The sequence below is a fragment of the Alligator mississippiensis genome, chromosome 3, assembly GCF_030867095.1.
Source record: "Alligator mississippiensis isolate rAllMis1 chromosome 3, rAllMis1, whole genome shotgun sequence".
NCBI lineage: Eukaryota > Metazoa > Chordata > Crocodylia > Alligatoridae > Alligator > Alligator mississippiensis.
Window position 1 is genome coordinate 93,345,728 of NC_081826.1, and position 24,520 is coordinate 93,370,247.

The following is a 24,520-nucleotide window of genomic DNA, read 5'->3' on the forward strand; positions in this document are numbered from 1 at the left end:
GCTGCCTCCCTGGAGCAAAGATTCGGAATGTGACGGAGGTAATCCAAGCCAGGATCAAGCCCACCGATTACTACCCCATGGTCCTAGTCCGTGTCGGTACTAATGATGTGGCCAGGAGAACCCCCGATCACCTGATGGCGGACTACTGTGCTCTGGGTGGCGTGCGGAAGGAGTTCGGTGCACAGGTGGTTTTCTCTTCCATCCTACCAGTGACCGGACGAGGAAGACGGCAGGAGAACTGCATCCAAGAAACCAACTGGCGGCTTCGGCAGTGGTGTCTCGAGGCAGGCTTCGGCTTCCTGGACAATGACCCGCACATCACGACGAGGGACATGCTCAGCTGGGATGGGCTTCACCTGTCCCCCAAAGGTAAGCATGTGTTTTCTACTAGGTTGGCGGATCTCCTCCGGCGGGCTTTAAACTAGGCTCGTCGGGGGGAGGGGAGTACGAGGGAAGGGGAAGCTGTGGACCACCAAACCATGTGGCACCCACAAGGACAGCCCAGCCTGAAGAAGGAGAACATTGGAAACCTGAAAGCCATGGGGAGACCAGCACTACAGAACAGGTAAGAAACAAGAAGGTAAGAAACAATGGGCCCCTTGGGACTCGGAGCGGGGGGGCAGCAAAGGCACCAGTCGCAGGGCTCAAGTGCCTATATACTAGTGCTAGGAGCATGGGGAAAAAGCAGGATGAACTAGCGCTCCTGCTTGCACTAAACACCTATGACTTAGTGGGGCTACAAGAGACCTGGTGGGATTCATCCCATGACTGGGCGGTACATATTGAGGGCTATAGATTGTACAGAAAGGACAGGTCGGGGAAGAAAGGGGGGGGAGGGTTGCACTTTATGTCAGTGAGCAATATACATCAACCCTCATCAAGACAGAATCCGAGGTTGAGGAAGTAGAAGGATTGTGGGTTAGGCTACATGGGGGGCAAGGAGAAAGGGATTTGGTGGTAGGGGTCTGCTACAGACCCCCACACCAAGGGGAAGAAATAGATGCGGGGCTCCTGAGGCAACTCTCGGAGACCATAAAAGCTAAAGAGGCAGTAGTCATGGGGGACCTAAACTACCTGGACATCTGCTGGGAGACGCAGACAGCAAGGTCCCATCGCTCACGCAGGTTTCTAACCAGTGTACAGGACCTCCACCTGACACAGGAGGTGCATGGTCCCACTAGGGGGAATGCCATACTGGATCTGGTATTGGCAATGGGAGATGACATGATAGGGGACCTCCAGATCGGTAGCCATTTGGGAGACAGTGATCACCTTATAATAGAATTCAACATAAGACGGCGAGTGGGTAAGGTAACTAGTAGGGTGAAAGTGCTAGACTTTAGGAAAGCTGATCTCAATGCACTCAGGCGATTAGTCAAGGACGCACTGCAGAGTAGGAGTTTTGAAGGGATGGGAGCCCAAGAAGAGTGGCTGTGCCTAAAGGAAACGATCCTTCGGGCACAAAGCAAGACGATCCCCGAGCGAGGCAAAAAAGGGAAAGGGGCCAGGAGGCTTCCATGGCTGACCAGAGAAATCCAGGGCAGCCTAAGGGCCAAAAGGGGAGCACATAAAAAGTGGAAACAGGGTGAGATCACTAAAGATGAATATACCTCCTCTGCTCGTGCTTGTAGGGAGGCAGTTAGGCGGGCCAAAGCTACCATGGAGCTGAGGATGGCAACCCAAGTAAAAGACAACAAGAAATTGTTTTTTAGCTATATTGGGAGTAAAAGGAAGGCCCAGGGAGGAATAGGACCGCTGCTAAATGGGCAGAAACAATTGGTGACAGATAGGGGGGACAAGGCTGAACTCCTCAACGAGTTCTTTGCCTCAGTGTTCCTAAGTGAGGGGCACGACAAGTCTCTCACTGGGGTTGTAGAGAGGCAGCAGCAAGGCGCCAGACTTCCATACGTAGATCCTGAGGTGGTGCAGAGTCACTTGGAAGAACTGGATGCCTTTAAGTCAGCAGGCCCGGATGAGCTCCATCCGAGGGTGCTGAAGGCACTGGCCGACATCATTGCAGAGCCACTGGCGGGAATATTCGAACGCTCGTGGCGCATGGGCCAAGTCCCAGAAGACTAGAAAAGGGCTAACGTGGTCCCCATTTTCAAAAAGGGGAGGAAGGAGGACCCGGGCAACTATAGGCCAGTCAGTCTCACCTCCATCCTTGGTAAAGTCTTTGAAAAAATTATCAAGGCTCACATTTGTGAGAGCCCGGCAGGGCAAATTATGCTGAGGGGAAACCAGCATGGGTTTGTGGCGGGCAGATCGTTCCTGACCAATCTAGTCTCTTTCTGTGACCAGGTTATGAAATGCCTGGACACAGGAGGAGGGGTGGATGTCGTATACTTAGACTTCAGGAAGGCCTTCGATACGGTATCCCACCCCACACTGGTGAACAAGTTAAGAGGCTGTGATGTGGATGACTACACAGTCCGGTGGGTGGCGAATTGGCTAGAGGGTCGCACCCAAAGAGTCGTGGTGGATGGGTCGGTCTCGACCTGGAAGGGTGTGGGCAGTGGGGTCCCACAGGGCTCGGTCCTTGGACCGATACTCTTTAATGTCTTCATCAGCGACTTGGAAGAGGGAGTCAAATGTACTCTGTCCAAGTTTGCAGATGACACAAAGCTATGGGGAGAAGTGGACACGCCGGAGGGCAGGGAACAGCTGCAGGCAGACCTGGATAGGTTGGACAAGTGGGCAGAAAACAACAGGATGCAGTTCAACAAGGAGAAATGCAAAGTGCTGCACCTAGGGAGGAAAAATGTCCAGCACACCTACAGCCTAGGGAATGACCTGCTCGGTGGCACAGAGGTAGAAAGGGATCTTGGAGTCGTAGTGGACTCCAAGATGAACATGAGCCGGCAGTGTGACGAAGCCATCAGAAAAGCCAATGGCACTTTATCGTGCATCAGCAGATGCATGACGAATAGGTCCAGGGAGGTGATACTTCCCCTCTATCGGGCGCTGGTCAGACCGCAGTTGGAGTACTACGTGCAATTCTGGGCGCCACACTTCAAGAAGGATGCGGATAACCTGGAGAGGGTCCAGAGAAGGGCAACTCGTATGGTCAAGGGCCTGCAGACCAAGCCCTACGAGGAGAGACTAGAGAAACTGGACTTTTTCAGCCTCCGCAAGAGAAGGGTGAGAGGCGACCTTGTGGCTGCCTATAAGTTCATCACGGGGGCACAGAAGGGAATTGGTGAGTATTTATTCACCAAGGCGCCCCCGGGGGTTACAAGAAACAATGGCCACAAGCTAGCAGAGAGCAGATTTAGATTGGACATTAGGAAGAACTTCTTCACAGTTCGAGTGGCCAAGGTCTGGAACGGGCTCCCAAGGGAGGTGGTGCTCTCCCCTACCCTGGGGGTCTTCAAGAGGAGGTTAGATGAGTATCTAGCTGGGGTCATCTAGACCCAGCACTCTTTCCTGCTTATGCAGGCAGTCGGACTCGATGATCTATTGAGGTCCCTTCTGACCCTAACATCTATGAATCTATGAAACCGAAAGCTTGCTAAGATATATTTCTCTAACTATTCAGTTGGTCTACTAAAAGATACCAGATTGACCCAAAGAACCTTGTCTGTCAGTGCCAAGCCCTTAGACCAACATCCCTAGCACCTGTCCCCAGTCAGCTGACCGGAAGGACACAGGGCCCTGGGCACATTAAGCCCCAGGGCTGGGGCTGGCAGGGAGAGTTCTCTGGCAGCTGCTGGAGAAGAAGCTTCTGTAGGAAAGGAAAGAAAGGCTCTAGTCTGTGACAGTTTGGCTGCCTGAGATGCTAGTGCTACTGTGCTGCAGTGTACTGCTTATTACCTATTGTTATTTAAAGTGGTGGACCAGAATGAGGCTTTAGGGGAGTAGGAGACCTCACTGGGGTACACTACCGTGTCGTGTACAGGCCCCAGCACCAGTGACAGCGCACCTTAACACGCACACAGTGTCACCCATGTCACGAGTTTTGCTTGTCAGCAGCCTGAGGTGCAGTTTCCCAGATCCCCCAGCATGTAGCTCCTTGAAAGCTGGCAGGCTCCATGGCCTCAGCATAGGCTACCATCCCTGCAGTTTTCACCTCACTGTGTCTTAACTAACAGACATGATACAAGTTTTGCTTGTCAGCAGCTTGAGGTGCAGTTTCCCATAAACCCCTGCACCTATCTCCTTGAAACTTCACAGGCATCATGCACTCAGAAGGAGCTACCATCCCAGCAATTATTATCTGAATAAGACAAAAAACGACAAAGTTATAGATATTTCAGTGATTCCCCATTATAGTCTATGGCCGAATCTCCGAATTGATGCCAAATCTTCTGAAGCCGATACAGCCGAATTGATTCGGGACAGTGATCTGAATCTCCGAATCACTGTTTTCTGAATCAGCCAAATCTGAATCAAATACTTCCCTATTCATGCAGGTCTAGTAAGTAAACCATGGTTTCAGCAAAACAGTATCAGATTTGAAATAAACAATACCCAGCATCCAGTCAGATGCACTCAGTGTATTTTGGTGTGGCTCATTTGATCAGATTCTCCTGTGATGAAATTAATAATTATTATCAATACTTAAAAGCACAAGATTATTTGAATAGATCAGCCTGGATGTGCATATACTTAAACCGATCAATAATGTAACTTCACAGCTGTAGCTCTTTCCCTTTCTCACCCCAATCCCTCTCAGTTTTATCTTACTTGTCAGCTCACATCTTAAACTAGATTTTAAACTGTAAAACAGGGATTAGATCTTTGTTTGTTCTGTGACATGCTTAACACATTTCTGGGTGCTTTATAATATAATAATAATAATAGCTTACCATGACATCTTTTAGTGATCACTGCATCCCCATAGTACCCATCAGCACACTTCTCACAGTGATGGCCCATTGTGTTCCCCACACACTTCAAACATTCTCCTGTGACTGCATCACAATGGCCATCTTCTAGAGGATCTACATTCCTGTTGCAGTCACAAGGAACACATGTCTGGCCAGGTACCAGTGGATTTCCATAATAACCATTAGCACACCTGCACAACAGGTTGAAAGGTATATCAAACCAAATGCATGAATGTCATAGTCACTCAGCCCAACAAAATATTGGTTTTGATTACCCAAATGCCCTCTATCAGAAATGTCCTCATATACTTAAAGTAATTATCTCTAGATAAATGAGGGTAACAGTGACAGATTTTTTCCCAAAGCTGTGCTACATACCTTTCACACTGTGATCCTGTATGCCCTGGCCGACACTTGTCACAGATAACATCGCCTCCTTTTCCTAAGTGGCAGGTGGGACTGAAACTAGCAAAACCATTTTGGAGAGCCATTATCAAGTCAAAAAGTTTTAAACCTTTACTCTATTTTAAATGTTCTCAAAGACCACTATATCTATCTTGTAATCATAGATTTTATTAAACCAAGGGTAAGCCTTATATGATTTAAACAATGTAACCTAGATAGCAAAGCTCCGAAAGGTTTTATAATGTTAATACCACATTAGCCTTTTTTTTAAAATCTTGCTTCTGGATGCTTTTTGTTTTCAATTAAAGAGTTTTCAGATTTGTTATAGCTGCCTAAAATTGGCCTTTTCCTTTCTAACTCTCTTTTCTCTTTGCACCAGGCTCACCTTTTCTGAAAGCACCATTTTTACCTTATTCTCATTTTCAGGTCTCTTAATCTGTTGGACTCATTAACATTACTGTAGTGTAAAAAGTTGAACCAGAACTTTTCTGCCAGATTCAAAGATAATCTTAAGTAAGTGCAATTGCATCTTTTTGTAATTCCCTCAATATATAAATAGTACCAGATTCAGCTCAGTTAAATTATCTTAGCTTCAGTGATGAATTTGGCTTTTCCCTGCCTCATAAAAGTCAGTTTTATTTTCCCCCACCCTTTTCACACATTTCTATTCCTCCATTCATCTATTATTCCGTTCTTCTATTCCATCCTAAGTTTATTTCCCCTGCTTTCCACCTCTATTGCCTATCTGAAGTACTGAAGATACCAAGTAAGATCTCAGACAAGCAGCTTACTTGTTTGTATTCATTCTCAGAGGACAGGCACAGGGCTGACAGTCTCCAGGAGTTCCTCGGGATGGAGTGCCATAGAAGCCAGGCAAGCACTGATCGCAAAAAGGTCCTGTAGTGTTGTGTTGACAGGCCTTGAAAAGACACAAAAAACCTTTTCATATTAATTCTTGAGGAATTTTCAGCCCCTGAAGGATCTCAGCATGAAACTTCATGCAATACCCCATTAAGATTCAAGGAAAGGACATAAAAACAACAGATTCTTGAAAAATAATTTAAATGTATCTCGGTTAACAAGAACAATATCTAACTATCGGATCTCCAACACTTTAGAATTCACTTTATCTCATGTATTAAAGCATCATTATATACGCAGGTAAGTGTATTCTACTACTTGTACATATTTGCAGCAACAATCTATTACGTATTTCTTCCTCATTTAAAACGATTCTATTTCTGTAGTCTTTAAACCTCAGAAAGAAAATCTGAGTGTTGAAGTCCTGTCTTCCGAATGAAATGCAAAACTTCCATTGCTGTGAATCAGTGTACACATATATATCTGAAATCAGAATTCAGCTGTTAACTGTGGCATAAATCAATCAATTTCGCAATTGAAAGCAGATTGATTCAGCTCTTACTAACCAACATAGAGTGAAATCCTTGTCCAATCTCTGATTCTAGAGCTATTATTCCTCATTTTAAATAAAGGATTGTGATGAACTGCAACTACTGAGAACAATATTCCATTATTGAAAAGTCTGCACTAAAAAGTTCAAACATTTTTGTGCTTATGGCTCTGAATAGACACACTATAAAACTGTCTCTCACTCTTCTGTAACTAAAATTCTCATAATTCCTAAAAAGATACTCAAATCATACATGTATATGATGACTTACAAAGCAAACCCCATAGATATCACATTCATTTGCATGGCCATTGCATTCACAAGGTTGGCAAATCCCTCCAAAGAGAATTCCATCTACGCGGTAGTACCCAGGAAGACAGGACTGAAAATAAAATAGCACCAATTGTATTAAGATTCAAATGTTAGAAAATTATTAAGGAGCCCATTTCTAAAAACAAACAGCCTGACTCTAGTCTGGTATACTTTGGAAGTAATGTTGCAACACCATTGGACTAGTGGAAGTTACTTCCTGATTTATGCTGATGCAAAAGGGAGAAGAATCATCTTCTACACAAATTTTTATGAAGCCTTGCATCCATTAGAGGGAGGTAAAATGAGTCATGTGCTGACAGTACATAAAGAGCTTTCTTACTAAGATAATAAAAATAGAAGTTATATCTGCTTTTCACAGTCATTAAAAGCTCAATAGCACTTTCAGAGTAAAGTAGTGCTTTGCACTGGCATTATTTTGTCAAAACATTCCCCTTTGCTCTACCAATAATGATTCTTCTATTCCCTGTGCCTTATTATGTGATTCATCTCATACTTGCACCAATCTCCAAGTCCAGTCACCAAATCTCCTCTCTAATCACAGTGAAATATCTCCACAAATTCTGCTGACATGGTTTGAATAACCTAAAATAAAATGTTGCAAAACTGTAGGTTCAAGAAAAAATGCTATCAATTAATTATGGCAAATTAAAAACAGAAAGAGGAAACTCATACAACTACTTCTGTCTCCATCACTCCTGTGCACCATCAGCCCTTAGTGCTATCAGTTAAAATTCAGAAGGAAGTTGTCATGACATTTTGTATACCTAGAAGCTCATACCTTCAGCTCTTATACATGCTGGCTCCCCATAATGTATTAAACTAACAGTATACGGCACTGTCATATTTCTATGATACTGTAAATTAAGAAGAGTTTGTAATAATTGAGTCATATAAAAATGTGCATGCTTTGGCCTACATCAAGCAATATACCAGGTTACCTCACAGGAAATCCCTGTGTAACCCTGAGGACATTCGCAGTGTTCCACATCTGCTGCTGAAGAAAGATCTATAACATTAGCACCTGCTGAATCCAAGGTGACAGAGTCCAGCCTGTGACCAAATACAAAAACACATCAAGATTTGCTTCTTCAATGTTCATTTTAATCAGAAGAATTAACCAAAAACAATAGATCAGTAGCATTTCTGAGTGCTACTTCATGATAGCATTTATTAGTCATAAATCTCTGATTTAGTAGTCTAAAATAGATCACAAGTATATAAGTCTAGTCATGCTGGGACTAGGTACTGAAGCCATGTCATCATCAGTGTAAGCCTAGAATGAAAACCAGCACCACATTGTTGCAGAGATACAGTACTCTTAACTACAGATTTCCATTTCTGTCCCTTCTCTGTCAACTAAACAGGGATATACTGGTTAATTTTTTCCCAGGAAATAAAGACAATCCTCTCTGAGTGTCACTAACATCAGTCTATTCTACCCTGATTTCCTTTTTCCAATTTTGTCTGCAGTATAAAGCCTCTGCCACCATTACTGTGCCTGCCTAGTTCTACTAGCAGAGCCCCAAAGTGCTTGCAGAGCAGATGATGGCAAACAGGATTCTCCTGCTGACGTAGATATGCCACCTTCCCATATATTAGCTGAACTGGTAGAAGTCTTCTAGTGTTGGCACAGCCACATTCAGAGGAAAGTTTTGCCAGCATAGCTGTTTCATTGATGAATGTCATCTTTTCACTGCCCTAACCCATTTAGCCCATGCCAGGAGAACTTTGTAGTATCGACCACAAATTTGGGATGCAAAGTTAAGACAACTGTTTCAAGTATATGGGAAAGCAAATCAAGTGATTATGTGTTCAGCCTAGGAGACCATGCTTTCAGCATGTGTGTATAGAGAACTGTATATATATATATACTGTATATATTCACATACAGTATACAGTATACAGTATACAGTGTGAATATATATATACACACACACACACACACACACACAGACACACATACATACATACACACACACACATATATGTATATGCCTGTGCATATGCATATGTATGTATCATTGATGTTGCGTCAGCCTTGCCAGTCCATTCCCATTAATGTGGACATGAGGAAGGCACAACTCTCTCCTAGAAAAAACAAAGAAACTTTGCAGTCATAGATAGGGTAGAATAACCCCATGCAATCAGTCTGGAGTCATGAATAGTCCAATTCTTAATTATTCAGTTCCATTCCCCCAAAAGCACAGAGACAAAAACAACTTGCTTGCTTTATGCACAGTGAACAAAACCCAAACACATCGATCCAAAACACTAGCACAGCAAAAGGACAAGGAAAGTGAGCGAGTGCTTCCCCTTGCAGATGGTCTTTTAACATCTCTTTACTTATAGTGCCAGCCAACCCCCTTATCCCATTGCAGGCTGCCTTAAAACATGCCAAAATAAGCCCACTATTGGATGTTTAGAAATTGTTCCCCTCTAACAAAGTACTACCCCCTCATCAATACCATTCTGGCAGGTCTCCTCACAAATGTCCTTGGGGCAAGGTTCCAGGCCATACTTTTTAAAGCAGAAAACAATGGTTCTGCTATCAGTCGGCCCAGAAACAGCCATGTATATTTTTCCACACATTCCACAAATGTTGACTTTTGGGATAAATCCAGTCATGAGGAAACTTATCTCAATAAAAAGGGTTTGGGTTTTTTTTAATCTGTGGGGAAAATAAAGCATTAACATCTTAAAGCCAGGATTCAGAATGGCAATTCTTTGCTCAACAGATCACAGTACCACTGATACCTAATACATTTCAAATTAATACAGGTCTGCATTCATCTGAATATTTTTTCATCACTTACCTGTATATGGCTCTTTTTGCAATGTTGTAGCTAGCCCTAATCAGAAGATGAGTTACATTTACTAAAACAGACATCAGCCTGTCCCGATCTATAGCCCTTTTTGTATTAAAATCTATGAAGTTATCAGGTACAAGATGCACTGCATTAGAGTATTCCTCATATGGCTGTAATGACAGGCCCTCTGCTCTGGTATTCAGAAATTGCCCATTGCCCTGAAATTAAAATAAGGAGAAATAGCTGGAAATATTAGCACGAAGATTTTAGTTAACAGATTTATTACAAGTCCCCATACTAAGCAGGTCCACATCACTACCTACGAGCTCTAGAAAAGCCGATGGTTTGTAAGCTTTTGTGCTGTTTCTTCAAAGGTAAAGTCTTTGTAGAGACAGCTGACTGTACAGTTTGACATGTTCAGCATGGACCTCTTCATGCATACTATGCCAATTGCCTATAAGATGTTCCCAACTTATGGCCTTTGCAGCACTCATGCTTGACTAATTTTAAAGCAGGCTGTTCTAGCTTGACCTCAGGTTTTACACATTCAAAAATGCACCTAAATGCGCTCTCTTAACTGTCCATGTGCCACACTTTTGAAGTGGATGTGGCCACACCTCTATTGCCGTGATTCTGGAACTGCCCACGTTTGTACCCTATGGGCACATCCACATATGCCCCTATGGCACTGTTGTTACTGCACCATCATTTAGTACTTCCTCTAGTATGGCGCACGGTTTTTTTTAGCCACTATGTCGCCATAACGATGTGCTATAGCAACGGAGGGAGTCGTTATGGCGACATAGCTGTGGCATCACGGTTTGTGCCTGCCGATGCTATACCACCATAGCACATTGCTACATTGACATAGCATCTCGTGTAGACACACCCTATGCTCCCAAATTCCTAAGCTTCAAATTCCCTCCTACTCTTGGCTGCTAGGATCTTTGGGTGGCTAACCATGAAGACTTCTTTGAAGTTGGGCTTCATGGCTCTGGGTCAGCCTACAATGAGATCTGACCCAGAACCAGGGCACCATTTACAGAGGCGTTCGAAATTTGGGGAGTTTATTCTGACATTCTGAATTGAAATGAAATTATTATAGAAATTAAATGAAACCAAAGTAGTTCAAAACATCATTTTTTTTTCCCCAAAGCAAGATTACCTTTCTCTGCCAAGCTCTATTGCTATGGGTGCATTATATTTAGATTAATGGGGTGTTTTGGGTGCTTAAAGCTCATGCACTGGAGTTTTTAAAATTATTACTTACATCTAAATCAATAAACCAGTAAGTCCATGCAAAACAAATCTCTTTAACAAATAGAAGGCATGATCTACTTTAGTTCCACATGTAAGCTACACTCTGCTCATGCAGCAATCACTCCACTAGCACCCATCCATAAATTTTAGGTGAACATTTTTTATTTACTGTTCTCAAGGACTGGGAAGGTCCAGAAAAAAAGCGAGCTGTTACAAAGGATCAGGAACCTGAGCAATACAAAAATCCTTAAAACAGTCATTTAATAATAAAGCTTCAAATTGTTAATAAAACAATATTCTATGCCTTTGTTACCTAGAAATAAATACAAATGTTCCCCAGAATTTTTTAATAATGTCTGCCTGGCAAAAAAAAAAAAAAAAGTTACCTGAATGATTATATCCACACTAGACACTATATCACTATCCACACTCTCCATTGGAATGTCATAAGATACAGTGTATTTCAAGTATCCACCAAATGCAGTTAGCTGAAATTATGAAACACAAAATAGCAGCAGTCAGTATCAAAAAATAAGTCCTGAAGATTCCAGCTTACTTGCAGCAAACTAGGGAGAGTATATGGTAATTTGGCCACATATTTAATACTTGCATACACAAGTACTAAACACAGTATTTGTGGCTACTGACTGCACAGTAACCAGAGTCAGTGTGTAGTAGCGTCACTGAATGGCTTTTAGGTGACACTGACTGTGCAGTAGCTAGTTACTACTGCACGGTATTATGTCACATCATGCTTCATGCCACACAATGCTACTGTGCAGTAGTAACAAGCTACTGCGCAGTCAGTGTCTCATGTAGACGCAACCTTTCATTACTACTTCTGCAGTCTTTACAGAACATAAGCTTGTTTTCATGGCCACATCAGCAAATGAATATGTAATGTGACCTATGAACTAGCATATAAAGTAGTCTTGGATCCTTCCTGTATAGTTTATAAAAGCTAGATGGGATTTGCATTTTTGCAGATGCACTGCACTGTCCATTCCAAAATCCACAGTATGAATCCCAAACAGTACCAGTATATTCTACTTTTAAGCAAACAGACATAATGTATTGAAGTTATTTAGTCTTTAAAAACATTCTCTCTCACTCTATGGATGTTTATGCATGATGTTGCTGTCATTATTTCAGTCTAGATTAATAGTAAACTCACCCAAGTGAATGGATTCAAACCAGCATTATATTGTGAGAGATCAGTATTTGACTAACCATTACATTACACAAAATTTCTCTCTCTGGCCTCTGCTACATGTGACATATGTTACACAATAAACTGGCTAATCGTGCAATAGATTTAGACTGGACACATGCAAAATAAGACTGTCCATGAGTGGAAAGTAATTACCTGGTTAATTACCTGGTTAATTGCCCAATACATTTAGACCAGACACATGCAAAGTAATTATCACATGATAAAAATGACTGTCCAGATATAAAGAGAGCCAACCAGTTATAAAGTTAGTGCCTGAAAATGTATAACAACTTTATATATGATTTCTATCCAGCTTTAATTTGAATGTGTAGTAGGGTCCTCAAAGTTACCTTTGGGGGACTTTATGCACTGACACTGCTTGGTGTATCCCCCTACTCAGTCACTTAATATGAAATGAATATGGTGGAGGCACAAAGCATTATGTTTAATATGGGTAACTGGTGCATTTACTGTAATGTCATAACCTAAACCCCCATATAAGCAACAAAAATCTAGCCGTTTTACTTAAAAGGACCACGCGGGCTTACTTTGCTTTCTTTTTTATTGTTTTTAGATTAATTATAGAAATTCAGACTTCCTGGGGCTTTTCAACTTAATTGCATAAAGAATCCATCTGGACTAAATATGCTTCAGCTAAAGCAGAATAGGACTTCCCCTTCAGTTCTAGTTTGTGGTTGCTCTGAACCATGTCTGGTCCAGGAATACAAAATAGAAGATTGTCCCCTATATGCACTCAATCCCCCGACACTCTCTTTATGCTCCAAAACTGAGGAAGGATTCAGCTGTTTCAAATTCAGATGGGGAAAGAGTCAGACTGGGTGCAACAGAGGAAGTAATGGGAACCAAGAACTGGGGTGGCAGATGAGTGGGAAAGCACCAGCGTTAGACTCTGCCAAGAGAAAGTAGAGTAATGGAACTGGGACTGGGAATTGCATCAGTAGGCAGAGTAAAACTGACGTGGACCAGCATCCTGGGAGTGGGTGTAGGTAGCACAGGACTCTGTGGGCTATTTGGCAAAAGAGAATGGCACTGGGCACCAAAAAAGGGGACTCTACGGCTGAGATGGGAGCTAGTAGACTGGAAGAGACTGAAATGAGAACAGCAGCCTGTGGTTAACAACTGTACCCCTGGGATTTAATTAAGGTTCTATCATTTCTGAACTCTTCAATTCTTGAATTCAATGCTTTATCAATGGTCTTCTAACATATTTTTGGTGCATAATTTATTATTGGAGTAGTGTGACCAAATGTGATTTTTGATTGAATTAACAATATATCTATACAAGGTATCCATAAAACAATTGGTGATTGCATGCAATATTCAAGTTAATTAAGAATACATAACAATTGTGAAATGAAGTTTCATACCATATATAAAGAACTCAAGAAAAATGTATTAAAGACATTTAGATAAATTCACAGTGTATCTGTTGTTCACTCAAAGTAAAATCATTCTACTCAGAAGGTATTATGTTAAAATGTAACAGAGGATTTTTAGAGCGCTACAGTATGGAAAAATTACAGAGGTTATATAATAAAAATATAGAAGCAGTTCTTTTTATTTGAAAACTTACTTTATTTCCTAGATATGGCTCAGGTGCTGACCAGTAGTAAGTGGGCTTCAGTATTTTCATAGCCATCGTATTGTTGATACTTATTTGATGTGATCTATCAAGCTGACCTTGCTGAGGCTGTACAGTGTTTGGATTATACAGATCAGTCACCAACCACCTACCCATATCTGACACCTTAGGAAAAAAAAGAAAACCTAATTAATGAAATCAAATTTATATTGTTGGGGAAGTCATCTTTATAGGTAAAATTTCACTACTACAGGAGACAATAAACATAAGAAGGACCTGAGTCTGTCCTTAGTTAAAATAAGTTTGAAACTAATGTTAATACACTAACTTCACTGGAGGTGAGCAAAATTATAGCAGTGTAACTGGGAGCAATATCAAGTCCACTGTATTTTATAATATAAAATTAATTAAGATAGAATACCACATTTACCTGAATACAAGACAAGGTTTTTCTCCCTTGATCAGCATCAGAATAAGCCCCTCATCTTACATTTGCATATATGGAAACTGCATGAAATACACTATCTTTGAAATGCTGCTAAAAGCAGCATATGCTCAGTAATGGAAAATATGAAGTTGATTAAATACAGCCTAAACTGAGCATGACTACAAAACACATAGCACATACTGATCAAACATGCTTTTGGGAACAAATTCAAGACAAAACTCCAGTAATTAGATTCTATACCTGAAAAATTATCAAATTTATAATTTTTCCATATATAAAATCTAATTATTGACAGATCATATGATAACCAAGTTCATCTTATAGTCAAGTAAATATGGTACTTTCCCCTTCTAAGGTGTCTTGTTTTCATGGATCACATACTACTTCACAAACAATACTGCTCAGCAACACCGAGGCATAGTAAGTACTACTACCCCCATTTTGTATATGGGTAACAGAAACAGACAGATGAAGTTATCTGCCAAAGAATACAAAAGAGGAGACAAGGATAAAACCTAATCGTCTCGACTGGAAGAGTCACACAAGCACATTAAAACTGATGGCAGTGGAAAGACAGAGAGGAGCTGGAGGAAGGATGACTTAAAACTAATGTAACACACTTCCTTCTATTTTCTGGTTTTTATTTTTAACATGCAAAATACTCAGGCCTTCATTGTAACTAATTGCTAAAAAGGCACAAGGTGAGGAAATCTGCTCAAGAAGCTCCTCCTCTGCCTATACACTTCTTCAGGGTCTAGTAGCATTTATAACTTTTATTTCCTAAGCACAAAGACTACTTGAGCTAAGATCATCAGTCACATTAGTCTTCACCAAGCAAATCCACTTTTCAATGAACACTGAACAATTTTAATGAGTGTGGCAAGAACTACAGTTTCCAGTGCTTCCAGGAAGTTATGACCGAATGGGTATACCTGCAGCCAATGTCCAAGTTGTGAGTTTACCAAGACAATCCAGTTGTTAGGATGGAATCAAATGCCAGAATTTTGCATGAGCTTGGTAGCATGTCAAAATGGAAGATGGACTGAATTTATACAACTGCCTGAGGGAATCTATATCCATGACCTAATGGCCTGTAATAGTAAAATACCTGACTGATGGGCCATGCAAGGCTGTCACAGACATCAGAAACCCCAAAGCAAAAACACTCTGTGCAGCCCTGAGGATTTCTTTCTTGCAAATTGTAGAATCCTGCTTTGCAGCGGTCACAGTTTTCACCTTCTACATTCTCCTGCAAATAGAATATAACATTTGTTTTATAGCAGCACTATTATGGTGGCAAATACTATGGATTAGATGGGATTGAGATATAATAGCATTAGGAAGGATATAAAAGAAAGCAGACTTCAGCACACTAGGTGATGCTGAATGAGACTTAGTGAGCTCAAAACTGGGTGGAAAAATACCAATGAAACAGTCATTCATCATTTTTTCCAATTCATCAAAATATAAACATTCCATAGAAAAGATGAATACTGACAAAAATGCAATGGAATATAGCTGCTGCCCAACCTCCATTCTGGATAGCACTGAGACTTCAGTGGCAATGACTTAGATTCATAGCTGCTCAGACTGAAGCACTTTGTGCCGAAATGAAAGCCTAAGTATAGGTGCCCAAATATTTGCCTTTGTAGTGATCACCACATACAGTAAACACAGGCATACACAAATGAGAAGGACTAACCAAAAATTTTAATTGCAGAGCAGTAGGCAAGCTTGGCAGACCCTTTGTCTCTTTCCATGACTAACAGCTATTACCTAGGTGAGGGACCATCTCCCAAAACCCAACTTTTCTAAACTACGGAATATCATAGAATCATAGAAAATTAGGGTTGGAAGGGACCTCAGTAGGTCATCTATGAATCTAATACAACCCCCTGCTCAAAGCAGGACCATCCCCAACTAGATCATCCCAGCCAAGGCTTTGTCTAGTTGGGTCTTAAAACCTTCAAGGATGGAGATTTTCTGCATCCTCTGAGTAGCCTGTTCCAGTGCTTTACTACCCTCCTAGTGATAAAGTTTTTCCTAATATCTAACCTAAACTTCCCATGCTACAACTTGAGATGATTGCTCTTTGTTCTATCACCTGCCACCACTGAGAATAATCTAGCACCATCCTCTCTAGAACCACGCTGCAGGTAGTTGAAGGCTGCTATTAAATCCCCACCTAGTCTTCTCTTCTGCAGACTAAAAAAGCCCAGTTCCCTCAGTCTCTTCTTACATGTAACATGCCCCAGCACCTTAACCATTTTTGTTGCCCTCCACTGGACTCTCTCCAATATGTCCACATCATTCCTGTAGTGGGGAGCCCAAAACTGGGTACAATACTCCAGATGTGGCCTCACCAGTGCTGAATAGAGGGGAATAATAATTTCCTTGGATCTGCTGGCAACACTCCTACTAATGCAGCCCAGCAGGCCGTTAGAATTCTTTGCAATAAGGCACACTGTTGGCTCATATTCAGCTTATTGTCCACTGTAACCCTCAGGTCCTTTTCTGCAGAGCTGCTCCTTAGTCAGTTGGTCACCAGCCTGTACTGGTATATAGGATTGTTCTGTTTTAAGTGCAGGACTTTGCATTTCTCCTTATTGAACCTCATGAGATTTCTTTTGGTCCAATCCTCCAATTTGTTAAGGTCTCTCTGAATCCTAGCCCTACCTTCCAGTGTAACTACTATTCCCCCAGCTTTGTGCCATCTGCAGACTTGCTCAAGGTGAAATTCATACCATCTTCCAGGTCATTGATGAAGATACTGAACAAAACCAGCCCTAGGACCGACTATCAGCTAGACATCGAGCTATTGACTACTACCCTTTGAACCTGATGATCCAACCAGGCTGGATCCACCTGGGGGTTACAGTGGACAGCCAGTTTCATATCTCAAAATTGCAACTTCTATCTTCCTGCTGTTTGCAGTACTGTCAACCTCACATGCCAGGAAAGGCATGAGTGACACCCTCCAAAATAATGATTGGCTTAAAAATAAATCATATATGAAAGAAAACATGTGCTCTATTCATTTGTTCCAATTTCTGAGGCATCTGAGTGCTGTTAGGTTATGATTTCAGTCAGGCTTAGAAAAAAAAATTAAACAACTTGTGTCACTTGCTAAAACAGAAAGGAAGCATAAGCTGGCATGAACAGCCTTCTCCATTTATTTTCTGAGGCATGTGAGTGCCTCTTTCAATCAGTTCAGAATGAATAGCTTACTTGCTACTCCTCTTGAAGATCCGATTTTAGCGGTTCTGAAAAGGGTACTCCTACCAACATACCTAAAACAACCATATTGTTGTCTAATTTAGACCAAATTTGCACCAGATAACTTCACTGACTGTAGTCAATTATTCCTGATTTACACCAGTATACAGCAACCATCTCTGTTTCTTGTTTAGCTTGTCCCACAAGTCTGCTTCCTATTTCCATTCTGATTTTTTTTGTTGGGGCATTTGGCCACACACAGTATTTTTGATCAGATAAATGATGTAAAAACCCTGAACAGTGTTTTAAAAAATTCAAGCAAATTACTGTTGTTTTATTCAGATAGTATATAATATTATACTTGGCAACAAGTACATATACAATTAACCAATATTTGATTATGAAAATTACAGGTAATGGCTGCAAATATTAAAACTTTATATTGAACTTCTGCAAACCATCACTGTCTGAAACACCTTGGGGCTTACATTTATTGATATCAGAAATGTGTGCTTACCAAAGAAAATATTTTGCAAATCCCTTTAATCTGGCAAGGCTTTTCCAATGTGTTTTCAAACTGTTGTCACATTGTTTCAGATAAATTAAGTTATACAAACATCCTTCATACTTTTAACAAGAACATTGGTTTTCAAGAATAATGCCAGCCTTTCCCCAAACAAAATCACCCACTCCTCCTCCCATCACAGAGCACGCACACAGAAGTTCTAATGTCATTTTGGCACTTGCCTTATTGGAAAGTTTGTCAGGAATATGCAAAATCATGCTTCACAGTTTATCATAGTTTCCCTTCAGTAACTCAGATAGGCAGCTCATTCTCATTTTAGTCCCTGTTTAGAAGGAATGCTTCAGCATCACTTGCTTGTGAAAATGTGTTACTTGCTCGGAATTCAGGATGCATTTTTTCCAGGGAATTAATTTATCATATTAAAATGCATTTGCAACCCCAGCTACATTTTTTGCAATAAATCAAAGTGAGAGTCAGATGCACGCTTACTTTGCAAAAACAAGGTTCTGTGCATGGGTCATCGTTGATACTGCCAACCATGCTGCAGTTACAGCGCACACATTTTGGGTAGCCCCTGTAGCCAAATGCACAACGATCACATTTTTCTCCTGAGTAACCTTCTTTGCACTCACATTGACCTGGCTGAGTCCCTTGAAATATATAAATAATAAAAAAAGGGAAGGGTCAAAATGTGGTTAATGGAAAATAGCCTAACTGCCTCATTTATCAAACTCTTTTAGTATATCTGTTTTTTTCATGTGAAGAGTATCAGATTCACTGAGCTTGAGCGGTAAGAGAGGATATTTGTTTGTTTCATTGTATCCTAATCAGCATGGAGTGACAGCAATTATTTGTCCACATCTTTGAGCTCCCAGTTCCAGAATTACCAGCTAGATTTGAAGTTAACAGTAAAAGCATTTGATAGACACCTACAGAAGTAGATCCAAATGGGATGCAGTGGAGTAATCACACTCTCCTTCCAGGCCACACCACTGAAGCAGCAGCCAGAGACTTCCTTAAAGTTGCTGAAACAAGTAAGAATTCCCCTATTTCCCTTCCCCTCCATGCTCAGCAGCCCCACCCTGCCAATCCCACCCACTGCTGTTGCTGCCCCTGCTAACTTCAGCTGCCCCAGGAGTGGGGAGAACTGCTCTTGTCCTGCTCCAGCAGGCCTGCACAGGGAGCTGGGCTCAGCCCAAGACAGCTGTGCCAGAGGTAGCAGGCAGGTTCCTCATCCATACCCAGTACCTCCAGCCATTCCCCCAGCCTGGGAGCAGAATCGGGATGGGGAGGAAACAGTTCACTACCACTGCTACCACTGTTGTCCTTGGATAAGCTTGGGTCTCTGTGCAGCCTGGCTAGAGTGGGACAGGATCAGTTTCTGGAGCTCCCCCACCTCTGGGACAGCCAGGGACAGTGGCAGCAGTGAATGAGGGAAAGGGCAAATAGGAGAGGAGGGGAAGGGACATGCTGCATACAGAGGTGAAAGCAAGATGTGTCAAGAGTGCAGAAGGAAGAACAGGAGTGTCTTACCTGTGTCAGGGGTTTAAGGTAAGTTCCTGGCTACTGATTCCACACTGTGGTCTGCCTGTCCTAGTGGGGTCTTAGGGAACTGGGAGTGGGGATGCAGCCACCACTCTAGTAATAGTCACTGCTCCCTCACCCCCTTTACAAAACCTGGATCCACCCATGGACATTTACCCTGATGAAGGTCAGAATGATCATCATCCTTAGTGCAGCTGGAACTCAGGGACCCAAACACATCACAGTCACAGGGATGGCAAGGGTTATCCTCATAGGGAGAAACCTAAAATAAATTGTATTTTTACTGTTAGTCTCCAGTTAAATATATGAAAAAAATCCCTCTCTGCTTTTCTTGCTTGGGACCACTGGAGCTAAAATAATTAAAGGACTAGAAACAAGTCTTACAGGGATAGACTCAAGAAGCTCAACAATCTGTTCAGTTTAACAAAGAGAATATTAAGAGGTGACTGGACTGCCTGTAGGTACTGATTTGGGGAAAATAAAACTATGATAATGGACTCTGATCAAGCAAAAAGAAAGTATAACATGATTCAAAGACTGGAACTTTAAATACTGTATTTACTCGATTCTAAGATGAGGTTCCCCCCCTGTGTAGGGGAGGGGGAGGAGGGGTTGGAGCAGGCAGGTGATGTGGCTCAGGCTCCAGGTGCTACCTGGGGTCCAGTCATAGTCTCAGCTGCTGCCTGCCACCCTCTGCCCCTCCTCACTACATCTCTACCCTGCCATCTTCTCTCTATGGCCTGTTCCCTTCATCTTCCCTCCTCACGTAGCTTCTCCTCCCCTGCTGCCCCTATCCCTCCCTTCCTTACCCCCAGCCTGACCCATAGTAGTAGCATGCAGCCCATATGGCTGCTACATGGGCTGGGGTGGGAGAAACAGGGAACAGAGGTGAGGCAGAAGGTGGAGCATGGAAGCAGAGGTTGGGGGGTGGAGGGGAGAAGAGGCTGAGAGAGGGACAGGAAGGGGGCAGAGAGGGAAGGGAGGGCCTGAGGCTGTGGGGGCAGGCCAGGCACAGAGGTGGCAGAGGGGCGCATGCACAACAGGGGACAAGCTGCTCCACATCACCAGTCCCTCCAATGCCTGCCCCCCATAGTGGTACGGGATGAATTAAAGATGACCTTCCAAAAATTAGATTCTATACACTGAAAATTATAATAAATTTATAAATTTTCCATATATAAAATCTAACTTTTGGGGAGTTGTCTTAAATTCAGGATCTTCTTTAGTTCTAATATGTATGGCAATACCATATTTTCTCACACACAATATGTCCCCAAAAAGCAGCTGCTGGAAATTGGAATGTGCATTATATGTGAGAAATAAGATAAGAGCAGGTTCTGGCGCTTACCAGGTAAGACTGAAAGTAAAACCTGCAGTGATCCACAGGAAGCAGAACAATGAGCAGGCTCAGCTCCCTAGCGGCTGATACTCTTGTAACTACTTACTACAAGGAAAGATCTTTTCTTCATTCTGCCCTTCAAAAACTGGGTGCATATTATATTCTGGGGCATGCTGTATGCAAAAAGATATGGTATCTTAATTTACCTTCTCAATGTCTTTTCATAGAGTATGGCTATTAACAAAGTTCTATTTTAATAACACTAAGCTGAGAAACAATATAAAGTACAAGGTGTTGAGACCTGAAAAAAATGTTCTATGCAGCCGTACATACTATAAGACAGCATTTCTCAACCCGTGGGTTGCGACCCAAAAGTGGGTCACAAGAATATATGAAAGGGTCACAAATAAACTTTAAAAATGGATTAACAAACTTTAAAAATTGATTCTCCTTTAAAGGAGAAAAATGTGAGAAACACTGGGTTTGCAGTTCCAGCCTGCAAGGGACTGCTTCAGGCTCCCACACCCCATACACCCTCCCTGCCCCACACATGCACCCCCTGCTCCACACACTGGGGGTCCGGGAGCGGGGGGCAGCAGGTCAGGAGTGGGGGGCACTAGCAGGGCCAAGGGCTGTATTCTACATAAACTACTTACTGAGTCACGACTGGCCATTGATGTTTACAAATGGGTCCTGGTACAAAAAAAGGTTGAGCATCACTGCTATAAAAGATATGGAGTACAATAGAATATGATATGCTTGCTCATTACTTCTCCAAAACTCAGATTTCACTATTATAAGTAGGGCTCTACCAAATTCATGGCAGAAGTGGGCTTCACAGCAGCTCCTTTAATCTTGCATGTTTCCCCATACACCTCTCCACATTGCTGATTGGCTGAGGGGTCCTGGTGGCCCTGTTTCTTGTTGCTGACTGGCCAGGTCACAAAAACAGTGCCATATTTAAAACCACAGTTTTTGCCTCCCTGCCAATCAGGAGCGAGTGGCAGGGCCCCTCCACCAATCAGCAGGGGGGGCACAAAGGGGGAACCTGCAAGATTAATGGAGCTGTCACACAGCCCACTTCCGCCATGAATTCAGTAAAGCCCTAATTATAAGACTTATCTTTTAAGGAATATGTTAGACAGGGTACTCCGAACTCACTGACTGATATGAGATTTGTGAACAAGGTACAATTATTAGTTAAACTGTAACTGTAGAAAAGTATTTTAATAATATACAATAAGTTGCAATACAAATGCTTTATTAATTGATACACTGGGATATAGTTGTATTAATCTTACTTTATGTGGTCTATAATATCCATCAGCACAGATTTCACAGTTGATTCCTGTAGTGTGTTGAGTACAACTTATGCAGACTCCCCCGCCGATGTACTGGCCATGAATATTTATACTTCTGTTCTGGTCCGCAACACTCTGGCTATAATAACAATCTTGTGCTTTGTTATGACAGTTGCACTCTAAGTAAAGATGAGGAAAATCCACTTTTTTACTTGCCTTATAATAATTATCCCACTTCAAAAAAAAAAAAAGTAAAAAGAAAGCACACTATCTCAGGTTTATGCTTTGCTCTGGCTACATTTTAAGTAAAAAATGACTAGGTTAGCTTAATTCCCAGGTAGAGAACTTTCATACCAACAGCCCAAGTCATAATAGTATCATTTTTGTTAGTTTTCTATAGTTCACACTGAGCCAACCCTATCAGCATTTAATTAAGTATGTCATCACTAGTAAATGTCTTATATATTTAGACTTCTATACGTCCAAAGACTGGAAGCCTGATTCCCCTCTCACTGAAGCCAGTAGTTAATGTCACCAAAGCCAATGGAGCTATACTACTGTAAAACTTGATTAAATTAGAGGAGACTTGAGCCTGTAGACACATAAAAGAGTCTACAATCCTAAATGTAACTCTAAAAGCTCTATAAAGGGGGATTCAACTGAAAAGCCCACTTTTACACTACAGCTATAAATTTTATATAATAGGCTCCTAAATGTCTGTAGCTTGTGACGTGCATTATAGATGTGAAGTCAGGAAATGTTGTTAACAAGTCCCAGCAACATGCGCAGTTATACAACTATTGGCAAAACCTATTCCATTTTATCAGACATCTAGCACAGTTAAATACTGTGTTGACCACTTAGGGAATTTCTTTTAACATACATATACATACATGCACAACTAACATAAAAATATAGTTTAATATAAATATAAACTAGCAGAGCCCAGAATAACCAATGTGAATGTGTTAAATCTCTTTGCAACATTGTGAAACTTATCTGACCCTCTCTGAAGATATTATCATCACAATATATTTCCACCAGTATCAAAATTGTCAAGATACACTATTTCCAAACATAACTGATATATTGAATCAATTTTGGCATATCCTTTCCTTTCAGTGATTCTTTGACCACAGCAATCAGCAGTTTTAGGGTTAGATCCAGCCTTTTCCTGGAGTTCATGGGAGATCCATGCGAGCTGGATCAGCACCTTGCAGAACAAACCAGAAGCACAAACATTTTCAGAACCACTAGACACCTGAACTGCATTTACTTACTCTCACATGTGTTACCAGCAGAAATGGTTCCTGGTCTCCATGGTTTCTGGTGGTAGCCAGGGCAACACTCATTACAGCTCTCTCCACATGTATTATGTTCACACTGGCATTGCAGTTTCTAAAAATTAAATCGTAGAAATATTTTTAAATGATCATTTACCCAGTGTCCTGAAAACTGACTGATACCAAATTGACTCTATTACATATTTTTAAACACTAGAATTAATTTTCAGTGAGAATGTCACAACCCAGATCTGATGCCTTCACTCACTTGAGAAGTTTTTATTTAGATCCTTTATTCTACTGAGAATGAGTTGGAGGATTATTATCTTTAATATATTTAATGGGATTTTTAAATTTCGGTTCTGAGGGGAAAAAAGGAGTTTGATTTCAAAAACAATGCATTGCAAGAGAACTGTGTGCATTTAGGATGTGAAAGGAAAGAACTCTGGTTTTAGCATGAGTAAAAGCTGCACAACTGTTCATTTAATATATTTCTTTATATTACTTTACATTATATTTATATAAATAACTTACATTCATATTTATTCACATGGTTTTTTTCTGATACTTATTACATATGAAAAACAATCAGAAAATATATTCTGTGGTGAAATTCAGTAAATGTGACAATCTTGTCATACTGAAAATGGAGTGTGGAACAGGAAACCAGGAAAATCATTAAGATCTACCCTTGTTCCACTGAATACTATTAATGACTTTTAACATTTTCTACTCAAATCATACCAACAAAATATGTGCTCTGAATTTAAAAGAAAAATCCTGCCCTTCACTCATGTAACTAGAAGGATGGAGAGATTTTTAACTCCAGTGCCCTTGCACTGGAAACCAGATGTTTTAAGCTAATGGTTTTCCGCAGACCCCTGGTGATCCACAGATTATATCTAAGGGTCCACAAAAGATGACTCTGATCAATCAAAAGTATGTGAAATACCCACACTTAAAATTCAAAGGGGTCCAGATCTCCATTCAAAATGTCCAAA

At 41.4% G+C, this 24,520-nt stretch overlaps 1 protein-coding gene across 4 annotated transcripts in view; it reads right to left on the bottom strand.

Annotated features, from left to right (window-relative positions):
* The window catches only part of LAMA1 (laminin subunit alpha 1), a 168,260-nt gene that overhangs the window by 72,835 nt on the left and 70,905 nt on the right, over nt 1-24,520 (bottom strand). For all 4 annotated transcript variants that reach the window (XM_019490435.2, XM_019490434.2, XM_006262939.4 and 1 more), the window contains exons 7-19: nt 23,517-23,634; nt 22,237-22,415; nt 19,753-19,858; nt 18,541-18,701; nt 15,418-15,558; nt 13,853-14,026; nt 11,432-11,533; nt 9,792-10,003; nt 7,917-8,028; nt 6,917-7,027; nt 6,026-6,153; nt 5,208-5,294; nt 4,809-5,020 (exon numbers count right to left, since the gene is read on the bottom strand). In XM_019490435.2, coding sequence (XP_019345980.1) covers nt 4,809-5,020; nt 5,208-5,294; nt 6,026-6,153; nt 6,917-7,027; nt 7,917-8,028; nt 9,792-10,003; nt 11,432-11,533; nt 13,853-14,026; nt 15,418-15,558; nt 18,541-18,701; nt 19,753-19,858; nt 22,237-22,415; nt 23,517-23,634 — 1,843 coding nt within the window. The remainder of the gene's footprint in view (nt 1-4,808; nt 5,021-5,207; nt 5,295-6,025; nt 6,154-6,916; nt 7,028-7,916; nt 8,029-9,791; nt 10,004-11,431; nt 11,534-13,852; nt 14,027-15,417; nt 15,559-18,540; nt 18,702-19,752; nt 19,859-22,236; nt 22,416-23,516; nt 23,635-24,520) is intronic.